At 37.2% G+C, this 19,999-nt stretch overlaps 1 protein-coding gene across 1 annotated transcript in view; it reads right to left on the reverse strand.

The window, feature by feature from the left end:
* Positions 1–1,711: 1,711 nt before the first annotated feature.
* LOC128661757 (alanine aminotransferase 2-like) overlaps positions 1,712–19,999 on the reverse strand; it is a 120,588-nt gene continuing 102,300 nt past the window's right edge. The window contains exons 8-9 of the mRNA XM_053715977.1: positions 2,695–2,807; positions 1,712–1,828 (exon numbers count right to left, since the gene is read on the reverse strand). Of these exons, the coding sequence (XP_053571952.1) occupies positions 1,738–1,828; positions 2,695–2,807 (204 nt within the window). The 3' untranslated portion in view covers positions 1,712–1,737. The remainder of the gene's footprint in view (positions 1,829–2,694; positions 2,808–19,999) is intronic.

The raw sequence follows: 19,999 nt of genomic DNA on the forward strand, positions 1-19,999 counted from the left end.
ATGTACAGTATGTGTGTAGTAGTTAAGGTTGAAAGAAGACAAACCTCCCCATCTTTATTAAATCCCTTAAAGTTAAGGTCAATTTGGATGAATTAGTGCCCGGTTTTTAATAAACCTATTAAAAACAAGGGCACTTTAATTTATCAAAATTGACATTTCTTCAAAAACTTACCTTTTAATCCTGAAAGCCGCTCCAGCGATTTCCCCGGCCATTGGAAGCCTCTTCCTACGTCAGAAATGACGAATCCGGCTTCTTCCAATCACGGCTTTCCCCCCGGGGGGATCATGGCCTGATGCAACGCCGTGATTGGAGGAAGCCATATTCGTCATTTTGGACGCACAAAGACGGCTTGCGACGGGCGGAGGAAGCGCTGCAGCGGCTGTCAGGATTAAAAGGTAAGTTTTTGAAAAAAAGGAGTGAAATGTCAATTTTGATGAATTAAGTGCCCTTGTTTTTAATAGGTTTATTAAAAACCGGGCACTAATTCATCCAAATTGACCTTTACTTTAATATACTTGAAAATTTATATCATGCCACTGCTCGCCCTTTTTGTCCTCTAACTTCCTCTTATTAAGGTCTGGAAGTCTTTCCTTTCAACCTATATTTTTTAGACTGCGCATTAATTTAGTAACTTTCTTTAAACGATTTATAATTAATTTATTTACTTTCGCTTGTGAAATTCGCTCCGTTTTTAGTATCATTAATTATCTACTCTATTTGGAACTGCTGAATAGGAATGGGAGAATGTGTTTATATTCGAATTTGAATGTTAGAACAAAATGTTATTGTAGAAATTCGATTTACATAACATTATCTAATGTTATTTACAGTTTTTGAAAGTCACTTTCGAATTCAGATAACACTTTCAAATTTGAATGTGACATTCTATTTTGAATATTACATTTATAAAACACAGTTCTAGACTAGAAATACTATTTCGAATTTGAATGTAACATTCAAATTCGAATGTGACATTCAAATTCGAATATTACATTTATACAACACAGTTGTAGACTAGAAATACTATTTCAAATTTAATGTCACAATCGAAATTGAATATTACATTTATAAAACACAGTATTAGACTAGAAATACTATTTTGAATTTGAATGTTACATACGAATTCAAATGTCACATTCAAATACATATATTACATTTAAAAAACACAGTAATAGACTAGAAAGACTATTTCGAATTTGAATGTTACATTCGAATTTGAATGTAGCATTCTAATTCGAATATTACATTTATTAAACACAGTTGTAGACTAGAAATACTATTTCGAATTCAAATGTCACATTCAAATTCGAATATTACATTTCAAAATTGAATGAATAGATAGCTAAACATTCTATTATTTGAACGAATATTCTCGAATTTTATTGAAAAATTAAAATTTGAAAATAGAATGTTAGAATGTTATATAAACATTTGAAATTCGATTCGAACAAACAAATGTATCAAAATTTGTTTAAAATTTTGAATTTTTAGAAACATTCGCCCATCCCTACTGCTGACATTCTCTAAGTTGACAAAGCCAGGATTCACATGATTGAGGACGACTTCTGTTATTTGGGCTAAATCTAGATGATTTTCAGTACATAAGACAGGAACAACAGTTTATGAAGATTATCTGCTTATAGGTAAAGCATTACAATGAGCATTTGTTGTGATAAGGCGTAATGTTGCAGTGAGGATCGCTGGGTGATTATTCTGATCTTCTGACATGACGGTCTTCATGAATACTCCTGCACAAACTTTCTATAGAAGCCTATGATGTTGTTCAAAATGTTTTCTAGCTCCTCAATTGGATTAATGATTGTTATCCTAAAAGTGCAAGATAAATGATGAGTGTCAATACTTTGTAGTAACTGTACCTGCTTAATACAAGACTCAATCACAGCTCTATAGAGCAGACTTTTTAGTGTTAATTAACTGGCCTGAGATGATATCAATATTTTTTTGAGCGTAATGACTTTTATTACAATTTTAGCAGAAATGAAGATAGAAGCAGTTTAGCAAAACCATGCTATGTATATATGCACGAACAATGCGGTAATGGTATATCATAGGAACAAAAAGAGAACATAACGTGTAAAGAGAATTACAGATAATTCACAAAAACCTATTTTAAAAAAACATTACTGTTCTTATAAACTATAGAGTGAGTCAACTAACGTAGTGCACATCAACACGGCAAGATGGAGTATAATAAGCTACAATATACAATATATTATAAGAGGATATATCAGGTGAGGTTGCCGCCAACACCAAACAAGCCAGCGTTTTCATAATGCAGAAGGATCAGTTTTACACAAAAAAGAAAAACGTGAGCTTTTAGATGCACAGGGTAAGGTATTATTTATTTGTGTTATTCATAAATGAAACGTGGGGGCTTTTGCTCTTTTCAATAATTTAGGAATTCACAGTTTCTGATGTAGATATATTTTGGTTTAATACAAACTCATATTGTCCTCACTTGTCAGTGGACCATTAGTACAATGAAGCTGCTATTCTCCGTTGGTTTAGTACAGAAGCAGACAATTATTAAGTTTGTAATCTACTTGTGTATAACTTTGTGATTTAAGCCTTATGAGTTGGCTGATCATGAGTTGCTGTATTTATGTGATTACTATGATAAGGACAAGTAAGGTTATTGGGTCCAGAGCTTATCATTGCTTGATCCTACTTACCTAATGTGATAGGTCCCCTGTACTTGTCCAAAGTCGCTCCCTGGAACCAGGATGATACCCGTCTCCTCCAACAAGCTGTGGCAGAAGAACACATCTGGCTCCTGTCCTTTGGCCTAAATGGAGGATGTGACTTCATTTTAAATTCACTGTTGATTGAGCAAGCAACTATTGCAACATAAAATATAACTTAAGGATGTGTTGTAGCCTTTGTGAGTGGCTGATGTCATTTGCTGAACTTTGGGGATTTAAGCATAGCCTTTCTTCATTTTTTTACTAAAATTAAATGATTTAATAAAATAGGTATTATTGGAAGAATAAGTCAGCAAGAGTGAAGGACGTTCTTCCTAACAGCTGCTGCTTGAGCAGTCATTTTTACCCAGCTCTTATTTGAAAATCTAATAAAAACAACAATATAAAAACAGAATTTCCTAGACATCCCTAGGAACCATCTATCAGTGGCACCGACTGCTCCTTCCAATCTGCACCAAGGCTTGAACATAATACAGAAGAGCAAATAAGCACAACACGTCACATGTATCTATCACTATATACAGAAGAGCAAATAAGCACAACACGTCACATGTATCTATCACTATATACAGAAGAGCTAATAAGCACAATACGTCACATGTATCTATCACTATATACAGAAGAGCTAATAAGCACAACACGTCACATGTATCTATCACTATATACAGAAGAGCTAATAAGCACAACACGTCACATGTATCTATCACTATATACAGAAGAGCTAATAAGCACAACATGTCACATGTATCTATCACTATATACAGAAGAGCTAATAAGCACAACACGTCACATGTATCTATCACTATATACAGAAGAGCTAATAAGCACAACACGTCACATGTATCTATCACTATATACAGAAGAGCTAATAAGCACAACACGTCACATGTATCTATCACTATATACAGAAGAGCTAATAAGCACAACACGTCACATGTATCTATCACTATATACAGAAGAGCTAATAAGCACAACACGTCACATGAATCTATCACTATATACAGAAGAGCTAATAAGCACAACACATCACATGTATCTATCACTATATACAGAAGAGCTAATAAGCACAACACGTCACATGTATCTATCACTATATACAGAAGAGCTAATAAGCACAACACGTCACACAAATCTATCACTATATACAGAAGAGCTAATAAGCACAACACGTCACATGTATCTATCACTATATACAGAAGAGCTAATAAGCACAACACGTCACATGTATCTATCACTATATACAGAAGAGCTAATAAGCACAACACGTCACACGTATCTATCACTATATACAGAAGAGCTAATAAGCACAACACATCACATGTATCTATCACTATATACAGAAGAGCTAATAAGCACAACACATCACATGTATCTATCACTATATACAGAAGCGCTAATAAGCACAACACGTCACATGTATCTATCACTATATACAGAAGAGCTAATAAGCACAACACGTCACATGTATCTATCACTATATACAGAAGAGCTAATAAGCACAACACGTCACATGTATCTATCACTATATACAGAAGAGCTAATAAGCACAACACGTCACATGAATCTATCACTATATACAGAAGAGCTAATAAGCACAACACATCACATGTATCTATCACTATATACAGAAGAGCTAATAAGCACAATACGTCACATGTATCTATCACTATATACAAAAGAGCTAATAAGCACAACACATCACACAAATCTATCACTATATACAGAAGAGCTAATAAGCACAACACGTCACATGAATCTATCACTATATACAGAAGAGCTAATAAGCACAACACATCACACGAATCTGTCACTATATACAGAAGAGCTAATAAGCACAACACATCACACGAATCTGTCACTATATACAGAAGAGCTAATAAGCACAACACGTCACATGAATCTATCACTATATACAGAAGAGCTAATAAGCACAACACGTCACATGAATCTATCACTATATACAGAAGAGCTAATAAGCACAACACGTCACATGTATCTATCACTATATACAGAAGAGCTAATAAGCACAACACATCACACAAATCTATCACTATATACAGAAGAGCTAATAAGCACAATACGTCACACGAATCTATCACTATATACAGAAGAGCTAATAAGCACAACACGTCACATGTATCTATCACTATATACAGAAGAGCTAATAAGCACAACACGTCACATGAATCTATCACTATATACAGAAGAGCTAATAAGCACAACACGTCACATGTATCTATCACTATATACAAAAGAGCTAATAAGCACAACACATCACACAAATCTATCACTATATACAGAAGAGCTAATAAGCACAACACGTCACACGAATCTATCACTATATACAGAAGAGCTAATAAGCACAACACGTCACATGTATCTATCACTATATACAGAAGAGCTAATAAGCACAACACGTCACACGAATCTATCACTATATACAGAAGAGCTAATAAGCACAACACGTCACATGTATCTATCACTATATACAGAAGAGCTAATAAGCATAATACAACTTCTCTGTCAGCTCAAGACTTTGCCAGTCACTTCATTAACAAAATTGACTCCATCAGACATGAAATCAGCTCTCAACACAATTCCATTCTCTCCCCCCCCTCAAATACTCTCACTCAACCACAACCCTCATAACCTGAAACTTAGTTCATTCTCCTCTGTTACTGAGGACAAAGTTTAAGCACTTATACTGCGCTCTCACCTCACTACCTGTCCCCTTGACCCTATCCCCTCACAGCTGCTCCCCTCTCTCTCTGCTACCCTTGCCCCTATGCTAACACACATTTTCAACCTCTCCCTCACACCTATCCTCAAAAAACCTTCCCTTGATCCTATCTCCCCATCCAACTACCGCCCAATTTCCCTCCTCCCTCTTGCTTCAAAGCTTCTCGAAAAACTAGTATATGCATGCCTATCCCATTTCCTTACGTTAAACTCCCTTCTTGACCTGCTGCAATCTGTATTTTGTCCCTATCACTCCACAGAGACAGCTATTGTTAAGGTCACCAACGACCTACTTACAGCTAAATCAAAATGCCACTTCTCTCTGCTTATCCTCCTTGATCTGTCCGCAGCCTTTGACACTGTCGACCACCCTCTTTTGCTCCAAACCCTTCAATCCTTCGGCATCTGTGACACAGCCCTTTCGTGGCTCTCTTCCTACCTGTCAAACCGTACCTTCAGTGTAACCTTCTCTGGGGCCTCCTCTGCCCAGTCACCACTTTCTGTCGGAGTACCGCAAGGCTCTGTCCTCGGTCCCCTTCTCTTCTCAATCTATACGTCATCACTAGGTTCCCTAATTAAGTCCCACGGTTTCCAATATCATTTGTATGCCGATGACACCCAAATCTACTTCTCTGCACCAGAACTATCTCCTTCCTTGCTAACCCGTGTCACTAACTGTCTTTCTCACATCTCTTCCTGGATGTCCTCTCACTACCTCAAGCTAAATCTCTCCAAAACTGAGCTCCTCATTTTCCCCCCTTCTTCCAAAATCTCCACCCCCAATATCTCTATAACTGTCGACAACTCCATCATTAGCCCTACCCTGCATGCCCAATGTCTCGGGGTCACATATGACTCAGATCTTTCCTTCACTCCTCACATTCAGTCCTTGGCTACAGCCTGCCGCTTCCACCTTAAAAACATCTCTAAAATTAGACACTTCCTTACACAAGACGCAACTAAGATTTTAATCCACTCTCTCATTCTTTCCCGCCTTGATTACTGCAACTCTGTCCTCTCTGGTCTCCCCACCTGCCGCCTAGCTCCTTTATAATCCATAATGAATGCCTCTGCCAGACTCATCTTCCTTACACGTCGCTCTTCATCTGCTGCGCCTCTCTGCCAATCCCTTCACTGGCTTCCTCTTGCCTCTAGGATCAAACACAAAACTCTCACTCTTACATACAAAGCCCATATACAGAAGAGCTAATAAGCACAATACGTCACACAAATCTATCACTATATACAGAAGAGCTAAAAAGCACAACACGTCACATGAATCTATCACTATATACAGAAGAGCTAATAAGCACAATACGTCACACGAATCTATCACTATATACAGAAGAGCTAATAAGCACAACACGTCACATGTACCTATCACTATATACAGAAGAGCTAATAAGCACAACACATCACATGTATCTATCACTATATACAGAAGAGCTAATAAGCACAACACATCACATGTATCTATCACTATATACAGAAGAGCTAATAAGCACAACATGTCACATGTATCTATTACTATATACAGAAGAGCTAATAAGCACAATACATCACACGTATCTATCACTATATACAGAAGAGCTAATAAGCACAATACGTCACACGAATCTATCACTATATACAGAAGAGCTAATAAGCACAATACGTCACACAAATCTATTACTATATACAGAAGAGCTAATAAGCACAATACATCACACGTATCTATCACTATATACAGAAGAGCTAATAAGCACAACACGTCACATGAATCTATCACTATATACAGAAGAGCTAATAAGCACAACACGTCACATGAATCTATCACTATATACAGAAGAGCTAATAAGCACAACATGTCACACGTATCTATCACTATATACAGAAGAGCTAATAAGCACAATACGTCACATGTATCTATCACTATATACAGAAGAGCTAATAAGCACAACACGTCACATGAATCTATCACTATATACAGAAGAGCTAATAAGCACAACACGTCACATGTATCTATCACTATATACAGAAGAGCTAATAAGCACAACACGTCACACGTATCTATCACTATATACAGAAGAGCTAATAAGCACAACACGTCACACGTATCTATCACTATATACAGAAGAGCTAATTAGCACAACACGTCACATGTATCTATCACTATATACAGAAGAGCTAATAAGCACAATACGTCACATGTATCTATCACTATATACAGAAGAGCTAATTAGCACAGCACGTCACATGTATCTATCAATATATACAGAAGAGCTAATAAGCACAACACGTCACATGTATCTATCACTATATACAGAAGAGCTAATAAGCACAACACGTCACATGAATCTATCACTATATACAGAAGAGCTAATAAGCACAACACATCACATGTATCTATCACTATATACAGAAGAGCTAATAAGCACAATACGTCACACGAATCTATCACTATATACAGAAGAGCTAATTAGCACAGCACGTCACATGTATCTATCACTATATACAGAAGAGCTAATAAGCACAACACGTCACATGAATCTATCACTATATACAGAAGAGCTAATAAGCACAACACGTCACATGAATCTATCACTATATACAGAAGAGCTAATAAGCACAACACATCACATGTATCTATCACTATATACAGAAGAGCTAATAAGCACAATACGTCACACGAATCTATCACTATATACAGAAGAGCTAATAAGCACAACACGTCACATGAATCTATCACTATATACAAAAGAGCTAATAAGCACAACCCGTCACATGTATCTATCACTATATACAGAAGAGCTAATAAGCACAACACATCACACAAATCTATCACTATATACAGAAGAGCTAATAAGCACAACACGTCACACGAATCTATCACTATATACAGAAGAGCTAATAAGCACAACACGTCACATGTATCTATCACTATATACAGAAGAGCTAATAAGCACAACACGTCACATGAATCTATCACTATATACAGAAGAGCTAATAAGCACAACACGTCACATGTATCTATCACTATATACAGAAGAGCTAATAAGCATAATACAACTTCTCTGTCAGCTCAAGACTTTGCCAGTCACTTCATTAACAAAATTGACTCCATCAGACATGAAATCAGCTCTCAACACAATTCCATTCTCTCCCCCCCCTCAAATACTCTCACTCAACCACAACCCTCATAACCTGAAACTTAGTTCATTCTCCTCTGTTACTGAGGACAAAGTTTAAGCACTTATACTGCGCTCTCACCTCACTACCTGTCCCCTTGACCCTATCCCCTCACAGCTGCTCCCCTCTCTCTCTGCTACCCTTACCCCTATGCTAACACACATTTTCAACCTCTCCCTCAGCACTGGTACATTTCCCTCATCGATGAAACATGCACTGGTCACACCTATCCTCAAAAAACCTTCCCTTGATCCTACCTCCCCATCCAACTACCGCCCAATTTCCCTCCTCCCTCTTGCTTCAAAGCTTCTCGAAAAACTAGTATATGCATGCCTATCCCATTTCCTTACGTTAAACTCCCTTCTTGACCTGCTGCAATCTGTATTTTGTCCCTATCACTCCACAGAGACAGCTATTGTTAAGGTCACCAACGACCTACTTACAGCTAAATCAAAAGGCCACTTCTCTCTGCTTATCCTCCTTGATCTGTCCGCAGCCTTTGACACTGTCGACCACCCTCTTTTGCTCCAAACCCTTCAATCCTTCGGCATCTGTGACACAGCCCTTTCGTGGCTCTCTTCCTACCTGTCAAACCGTACCTTCAGTGTAACCTTCTCTGGGGCCTCCTCTGCCCCGTCACCACTTTCTGTCGGAGTACCGCAAGGCTCTGTCCTCGGTCCCCTTCTCTTCTCAATCTATACGTCATCACTAAGTTCCCTAATTAAGTCCCACGGTTTCCAATATCATTTGTATGCCGATGACACCCAAATCTACTTCTCTGCACCAGAACTATCTCCTTCCTTGCTAACCCGTGTCACTAACTGTCTTTCTCACATCTCTTCCTGGATGTCCTCTCACTACCTCAAGCTAAATCTCTCCAAAACTGAGCTCCTCATTTTCCCCCCTTCTTCCAAAATCTCCACCCCCAATATCTCTATAACTGTCGACAACTCCATCATTAGCCCTACCCTGCATGCCCAATGTCTCGGGGTCACATATGACTCAGATCTTTCCTTCACTCCTCACATTCAGTCCTTGGCTACAGCCTGCCGCTTCCACCTTAAAAACATCTCTAAAATTAGACACTTCCTTACACAAGACACAACTAAGATTTTAATCCACTCTCTCATTCTTTCCCGCCTTGATTACTGCAACTCTGTCCTCTCTGGTCTCCCCACCTGCCGCCTAGCTCCTTTATAATCCATAATGAATGCCTCTGCCAGACTCATCTTCCTTACACGTCGCTCTTCATCTGCTGCGCCTCTCTGCCAATCCCTTCACTGGCTTCCTCTTGCCTCTAGGATCAAACACAAAACTCTCACTCTTACATACAAAGCCCATATACAGAAGAGCTAATAAGCACAATACGTCACACAAATCTATCACTATATACAGAAGAGCTAAAAAGCACAACACGTCACATGAATCTATCACTATATACAGAAGAGCTAATAAGCACAACATGTCACATGTATCTATTACTATATACAGAAGAGCTAATAAGCACAACACGTCACATGTATCTATCACTATATACAGAAGAGCTAATAAGCACAACACGTCACATGTATCTATCACTATATACAGAAGAGCTAATAAGCACAACACGTCACATGTATCTATCACTATATACAGAAGAGCTAATAAGCACAACACGTCACATGTATCTATCACTATATACAGAAGAGCTAATAAGCACAACACGTCACATGTATCTATCACTATATACAGAAGAGCTAATAAGCACAATACATCACACGTATCTATCACTATATACAGAAGAGCTGATAAGCACAATACGTCACATGAATCTATCACTATATACAGAAGAGCTAATAAGCATAATACGTCACACAAATCTATCACTATATACAGAAGAGCTAAAAAGCACAACACGTCACATGAATCTATCACTATATACAGAAGAGCTAATAAGCACAATACGTTACACAAATCTATCACTATTTACAGAAGAGCTAATAAGCACAACACGTCACATGTATCTATCACTATATACAGAAGAGCTAATAAGCACAACACGTCACATGTATCTATCACTATATACAGAAGAGCTAATAAGCACAACACGTCACATGAATCTATCACTATATACAGAAGAGCTAATAAGCACAACACATCACATGTATCTATCACTATATACAGAAGAGCTAATAAGCACAATACATAACATGAATCTATCACTATATACAGAAGAGCTAATAAGCACAACACGTCACATGTATCTATCACTATATACAGAAGAGCTAATAAGCACAACACGCCACACAAATCTATCACTATATACAGAAGAGCTAATAAGCACAACACATCACATGTATCTATCACTATATACAGAAGAGCTAATAAGCACAACACATCACATGTATCTATCACTATATACAGAAGAGCTAATAAGCACAACATGTCACATGTATCTATTACTATATACAGAAGAGCTAATAAGCACAATACATCACACGTATCTATCACTATATACAGAAGAGCTAATAAGCACAATACGTCACATGAATCTATCACTATATACAGAAGAGCTAATAAGCACAATACGTCACACAAATCTATTACTATATACAGAAGAGCTAATAAGCACAATACATCACACGTATCTATCACTATATACAGAAGAGCTAATAAGCACAACACGTCACATGAATCTATCACTATATACAGAAGAGCTAATAAGCACAACATTTCACACGTATCTATCACTATATACAGAAGAGCTAATAAGCACAACACGTCACATGAATCTATCACTATATACAGAAGAGCTAATAAGCACAACACGTCACATGAATCTATCACTATATACAGAAGAGCTAATAAGCACAACACGTCACATGTATCTATCACTATATACAGAAGAGCTAATAAGCACAACACGTCACATGTATCTATCACTATATACAGAAGAGCTAATAAGCACAACACGTCACATGTATCTATCACTATATACAGAAGAGCTAATAAGCACAACACGTCACATGTATCTATCACTATATACAGAAGAGCTAATAAGCACAACACGTCACATGTATCTATCACTATATACAGAAGAGCTAATAAGCACAACACGTCACATGTATCTATCACTATATACAGAAGAGCTAATAAGCACAACACGTCACATGTATCTATCACTATATACAGAAGAGCTAATAAGCACAACACGTCACATGTATTTATCACTATATACAGAAGAGCTAATAAGCACTATACGTCACACACATCTATCACTATATACAGAAGAGCTAATAAGCACAACACGTCACATGTATCTATCACTATATACAGAAGAGCTAATAAGCACAACACGTCACATGAATCTATCACTATATACAGAAGAGCTAATAAGCACAACACGTCACATGAATCTATCACTATATACAGAAGAGCTAATAAGCACAACACGTCACATGAATCTATCACTATATACAGAAGAGCTAATAAGCACAACACGTCACATGTATCTATTACTATATACAGAAGAGCTAATAAGCACAATACATCACACGTATCTATCACTATATACAGAAGAGCTAATAAGCACAATACGTCACACGAATCTATCACTATATACAGAAGAGCTAATAAGCACAACACATCACATGTATCTATCACTATATACAGAAGAGCTAATAAGCACAACACGTCACACAAATCTATCACTATATACAGAAGAGCTAATAAGCACAATACATCACACGTATCTATCACTATATACAGAAGAGCTAATAAGCACAATACGTCACACGAATCTATCACTATATACAGAAGAGCTAATAAGCACAACACGTCACATGAATCTATCACTATATACAGAAGAGCTAATAAGCACAATACATCACACGTATCTATCACTATATACAGAAGAGCTAATAAGCACAATACGTCACATGAATCTATCACTATATACAGAAGAGCTAATAAGCACAATACGTCACACAAGTCTATTACTATATACAGAAGAGCTAATAAGCACAATACATCACACGTATCTATCACTATATACAGAAGAGCTAATAAGCACAACACGTCACATGTATCTATCACTATATACAGAAGAGCTAATAAGCACAACACGTCACATGTATCTATCACTATATACAGAAGAGCTAATAAGCACAACACGTCACATGAATCTATCACTATATACAGAAGAGCTAATAAGCACAACATGTCACATGTATCTATTACTATATACAGAAGAGCTAATAAGCACAACACGTCACATGAATCTATCACTATATACAGAAGAGCTAATAAGCACAACATGTCACATGTATCTATCACTATATACAGAAGAGCTAATAAGCACAACACGTCACATGTATCTATCAATATATACAGAAGAGCTAATTAGCACAACACGTCACATGTATCTATCACTATATACAGAAGAGCTAATAAGCACAATATGTCACATGTATCTATCACTATATACAGAAGAGCTAATAAGCACAACACGTCACATGTATCTATCACTATATACAGAAGAGCTAATAAGCACAACACATCACATGTATCTATCACTATATACAGAAGAGCTAATAAGCACAACACGTCACACGTATCTATCACTATATACAGATGAGCTAATAAGCACAATACGTCACATGTATCTATCACTATATACAGAAGAGCTAATAAGCACAACACGTCACACGTATCTATCACTATATACAGAAGAGCTAATAAGCACAACACGTCACACGTATCTATCACTATATACAGAAGAGCTAATTAGCACAATACGTCACATGTATCTATCACTATATACAGATGAGCTAATAAGCACAATACGTCACATGTATCTATCACTATATACAGAAGAGCTAATAAGCACAACACGTCACATGTATCTATCAATATATACAGAAGAGCTAATAAGCACAACACGTCACATGTATCTATCACTATATACAGAAGAGCTAATAAGCACAACATGTCACATGTATCTATCACTATATACAGATGAGCTAATAAGCACAATACGTCACATGTATCTATCACTATATACAGAAGAGCTAATAAGCACAACACGTCACATGTATCTATCAATATATACAGAAGAGCTAATAAGCACAACACGTCACATGAATCTATCACTATATACAGAAGAGCTAATAAGCACAACACATCACATGTATCTATCACTATATACAGAAGAGCTAATAAGCACAATACGTCACATGTATCTATCACTATATACAGAAGAGCTAATAAGCACAACACGTCACATGTATCTATCACTATATACAGAAGAGCTAATAAGCACAACACGTCACATGTATCTATCACTATATACAGAAGAGCTAATAAGCACAACACGTCACATGTATCTATCACTATATACAGAAGAGCTAATAAGCACAACACATCACATGTATCTATCACTATATACAGAAGAGCTAATAAGCACAACACGTCACACGTATCTATCACTATATACAGAAGAGCTAATTAGCACAACACGTCACATGTATCTATCACTATATACAGAAGAGCTAATAAGCACAACCCGTCACACAAATCTATCACTATATACAGAAGAGCTAATAAGCACAACACGTCACATGTATCTATCACTATATACAGAAGAGCTAATAAGCACAACACGTCACATGTATCTATCACTATATACAGAAGAGCTAATAAGCACAACACGTCACATCAATCTATCACTATATACAGAAGAGCTAATAAGCACAACATGTCACATGTATCTATTACTATATACAGAAGAGCTAATAAGCACAATACGTCACATGTATCTATCACTATATACAGAAGAGCTAATAAGCACAGCACGTCACATGAATCTATCACTATATACAGAAGAGCTAATAAGCACAACACGTCATATGTATCTATCACTATATACAGAAGAGCTAATAAGCACAACACATCACACGAATCTATCACTATATACAGAAGAGCTAATAAGCACAATACGTCACATGTATCTATCACTATATACAGAAGAGCTAATAAGCACAACACATTACACAAATCTATCACTATATACAGAAGAGCTAATAAGCACAACACATCACATGTATCTATCACTATATACAGAAGAGCTAATAAGCACAACATGTCACATGTATCTATCACTATATACAGAAGAGCTAATAAGCACAACACGTCACATGTATCTATCACTATATACAGAAGAGCTAATAAGCACAATACATCACACGTATCTATCACTATATACAGAAGAGCTAATAAGCACAACACGTCACATGTATCTATCACTATATACAGAAGAGCTAATAAGCACAATACGTCACACAAATCTATCACTATATACAGAAGAGCTAATAAGCACAATATGTCACATGTATCTATCACTATATACAGAAGAGCTAATTAGCACAACACGTCACATGTATCTATCACTATATACAGAAGAGCTAATAAGCACAATATGTCACATGTATCTATCACTATATACAGAAGAGCTAATAAGCACAACACGTCACATGTATCTATCACTATATACAGAAGAGCTAATAAGCACAACACATCACATGTATCTATCACTATATACAGAAGAGCTAATAAGCACAACACGTCACACGTATCTATCACTATATACAGATGAGCTAATAAGCACAATACGTCACATGTATCTATCACTATATACAGAAGAGCTAATAAGCACAACACGTCACACGTATCTATCACTATATACAGAAGAGCTAATAAGCACAACACGTCACACGTATCTATCACTATATACAGAAGAGCTAATTAGCACAATACGTCACATGTATCTATCACTATATACAGATGAGCTAATAAGCACAATACGTCACATGTATCTATCACTATATACAGAAGAGCTAATAAGCACAACACGTCACATGTATCTATCAATATATACAGAAGAGCTAATAAGCACAACACGTCACATGTATCTATCACTATATACAGAAGAGCTAATAAGCACAACATGTCACATGTATCTATCACTATATACAGATGAGCTAATAAGCACAATACGTCACATGTATCTATCACTATATACAGAAGAGCTAATAAGCACAACACGTCACATGTATCTATCAATATATACAGAAGAGCTAATAAGCACAACACGTCACATGAATCTATCACTATATACAGAAGAGCTAATAAGCACAACACATCACATGTATCTATCACTATATACAGAAGAGCTAATAAGCACAATACGTCACATGTATCTATCACTATATACAGAAGAGCTAATAAGCACAACACGTCACATGTATCTATCACTATATACAGAAGAGCTAATAAGCACAACACGTCACATGTATCTATCACTATATACAGAAGAGCTAATAAGCACAACACGTCACATGTATCTATCACTATATACAGAAGAGCTAATAAGCACAACACATCACATGTATCTATCACTATATACAGAAGAGCTAATAAGCACAACACGTCACACGTATCTATCACTATATACAGAAGAGCTAATTAGCACAACACGTCACATGTATCTATCACTATATACAGAAGAGCTAATAAGCACAACCCGTCACACAAATCTATCACTATATACAGAAGAGCTAATAAGCACAACACGTCACATGTATCTATCACTATATACAGAAGAGCTAATAAGCACAACACGTCACATGTATCTATCACTATATACAGAAGAGCTAATAAGCACAACACGTCACATCAATCTATCACTATATACAGAAGAGCTAATAAGCACAACATGTCACATGTATCTATTACTATATACAGAAGAGCTAATAAGCACAATACGTCACATGTATCTATCACTATATACAGAAGAGCTAATAAGCACAGCACGTCACATGAATCTATCACTATATACAGAAGAGCTAATAAGCACAACACGTCATATGTATCTATCACTATATACAGAAGAGCTAATAAGCACAACACATCACACGAATCTATCACTATATACAGAAGAGCTAATAAGCACAATACGTCACATGTATCTATCACTATATACAGAAGAGCTAATAAGCACAACACATTACACAAATCTATCACTATATACAGAAGAGCTAATAAGCACAACACATCACATGTATCTATCACTATATACAGAAGAGCTAATAAGCACAACACGTCACACGTATCTATCACTATATACAGAAGAGCTAATAAGCACAACACGTCACATGAATCTATCACTATATACAGAAGAGCTAATAAGCACAACACGTCACACGTATCTATCACTATATACAGAAGAGCTAATAAGCACAACACGTCACATGAATCTATCACTATATACAGAAGAGCTAATAAGCACAACACGTCACATGAATCTATCACTATATACAGAAGAGCTAATAAGCACAACACATCACATGTATCTATCACTATATACAGAAGAGCTAATAAGCACAACACGTCACATGTATCTATCACTATATACAGAAGAGCTAATAAGCACAACATGTCACACAAATCTATCACTATATACAGAAGAGCTAATAAGCACAACACGTCACACGTATCTATCACTATATACAGAAGAGCTAATAAGCACAACACGTCACACGTATCTATCACTATATACAGAAGAGCTAATAAGCACAACACGTCACATAAATCTATCACTATATACAGAAGAGCTAATAAGCACAACACGTCACATGTATCTATCACTATATACAGAAGAGCTAATAAGCACAACACATCACACGAATCTGTCACTATATACAGAAGAGCTAATAAGCACAACACATCACACGAATCTGTCACTATATACAGAAGAGCTAATAAGCACAACACGTCACATGAATCTATCACTATATACAGAAGAGCTAATAAGCACAACACGTCACATGAATCTATCACTATATACAGAAGAGCTAATAAGCACAACACATCACATGTATCTATCACTATATACAGAAGAGCTAATAAGCACAACACGTCACACAAATCTATCACTATATACAGAAGAGCTAATAAGCACAACACATCACATGTATCTATCACTATATACAGAAGAGCTAATAAGCACAACACGTCACATGAATCTATCACTATATACAGAAGAGCTAATAAGCACAATACGTCACATGTATCTATCACTATATACAGAAGAGCTAATAAGCACAACACATCACACGAATCTATCACTATATACAGAAGAGCTAATAAGCACAATACGTCACACGAATCTATCACTATATACAGAAGAGCTAATAAGCACAACACGTCACATGTATCTATCACTATATACAGAAGAGCTAATAAGCACAACACGTCACATGAATCTATCACTATATACAGAAGAGCTAATAAGCACAACACGTCACATGTATCTATCACTATATACAAAAGAGCTAATAAGCACAACACATTACACAAATCTATCACTATATACAGAAGAGCTAATAAGCACAACACGTCACACGAATCTATCACTATATACAGAAGAGCTAATAAGCACAACACGTCACATGTATCTATCACTATATACAGAAGAGCTAATAAGCACAACACGTCACACGAATCTATCACTATATACAGAAGAGCTAATAAGCACAACACGTCACATGTATCTATCACTATATACAGAAGAGCTAATAAGCATAATACAACTTCTCTGTCAGCTCAAGACTTTGCCAGTCACTTCATTAACAAAATTGACTCCATCAGACATGAAATCAGCTCTCAACACAATTCCATTCTCTCCCCCCCCTCAAATACTCTCACTCAACCACAACCCTCATAACCTGAAACTTAGTTCATTCTCCTCTGTTACTGAGGACAAAGTTTAAGCACTTATACTGCGCTCTCACCTCACTACCTGTCCCCTTGACCCTATCCCCTCACAGCTGCTCCCCTCTCTCTCTGCTACCCTTGCCCCTATGCTAACACACATTTTCAACCTCTCCCTCACACCTATCCTCAAAAAACCTTCCCTTGATCCTACCTCCCCATCCAACTACCGCCCAATTTCCCTCCTCCCTCTTGCTTCAAAGCTTCTCGAAAAACTAGTATATGCATGCCTATCCCATTTCCTTACGTTAAACTCCCTTCTTGACCTGCTGCAATCTGTATTTTGTCCCTATCACTCCACAGAGACAGCTATTGTTAAGGTCACCAACGACCTACTTACAGCTAAATCAAAAGGCCACTTCTCTCTGCTTATCCTCCTTGATCTGTCCGCAGCCTTTGACACTGTCGACCACCCTCTTTTGCTCCAAACCCTTCAATCCTTCGGCATCTGTGACACAGCCCTTTCGTGGCTCTCTTCCTACCTGTCAAACCGTACCTTCAGTGTAACCTTCTCTGGGGCCTCCTCTGCCCAGTCACCACTTTCTGTCGGAGTACCGCAAGGCTCTGTCCTCGGTCCCCTTCTCTTCTCAATCTATACGTCATCACTAGGTTCCCTAATTAAGTCCCACGGTTTCCAATATCATTTGTATGCCGATGACACCCAAATCTACTTCTCTGCACCAGAACTATCTCCTTCCTTGGTAACCCGTGTCACTAACTGTCTTTCTCACATCTCTTCCTGGATGTCCTCTCACTACCTCAAGCTAAATCTCTCCAAAACTGAGCTCCTCATTTTCCCCCCTTCTTCCAAAATCTCCACCCCCAATATCTCTATAACTGTCGACAACTCCATCATTAGCCCTACCCTGCATGCCCAATGTCTCGGGGTCACATATGACTCAGATCTTTCCTTCACTCCTCACATTCAGTCCTTGGCTACAGCCTGCCGCTTCCACCTTAAAAACATCTCTAAAATTAGACACTTCCTTACACAAGACGCAACTAAGATTTTAATCCACTCTCTCATTCTTTCCCGCCTTGATTACTGCAACTCTGTCCTCTCTGGTCTCCCCACCTGCCGCCTAGCTCCTTTATAATCCATAATGAATGCCTCTGCCAGACTCATCTTCCTTACACGTCGCTCTTCATCTGCTGCGCCTCTCTGCCAATCCCTTCACTGGCTTCCTCTTGCCTCTAGGATCAAACACAAAACTCTCACTCTTACATACAAAGCCCATATACAGAAGAGCTAATAAGCACAATACGTCACACAAATCTATCACTATATACAGAAGAGCTAAAAAGCACAACACGTCACATGAATCTATCACTATATACAGAAGAGCTAATAAGCACAATACGTCACACGAATCTATCACTATATACAGAAGAGCTAATAAGCACAACACGTCACATGTACCTATCACTATATACAGAAGAGCTAATAAGCACAACACATCACATGTATCTATCACTATATACAGAAGAGCTAATAAGCACAACACATCACATGTATCTATCACTATATACAGAAGAGCTAATAAGCACAACATGTCACATG

The sequence above is a fragment of the Bombina bombina genome, chromosome 5, assembly GCF_027579735.1.
Source record: "Bombina bombina isolate aBomBom1 chromosome 5, aBomBom1.pri, whole genome shotgun sequence".
NCBI classification, from domain to species: Eukaryota; Metazoa; Chordata; class Amphibia; order Anura; family Bombinatoridae; genus Bombina; species Bombina bombina.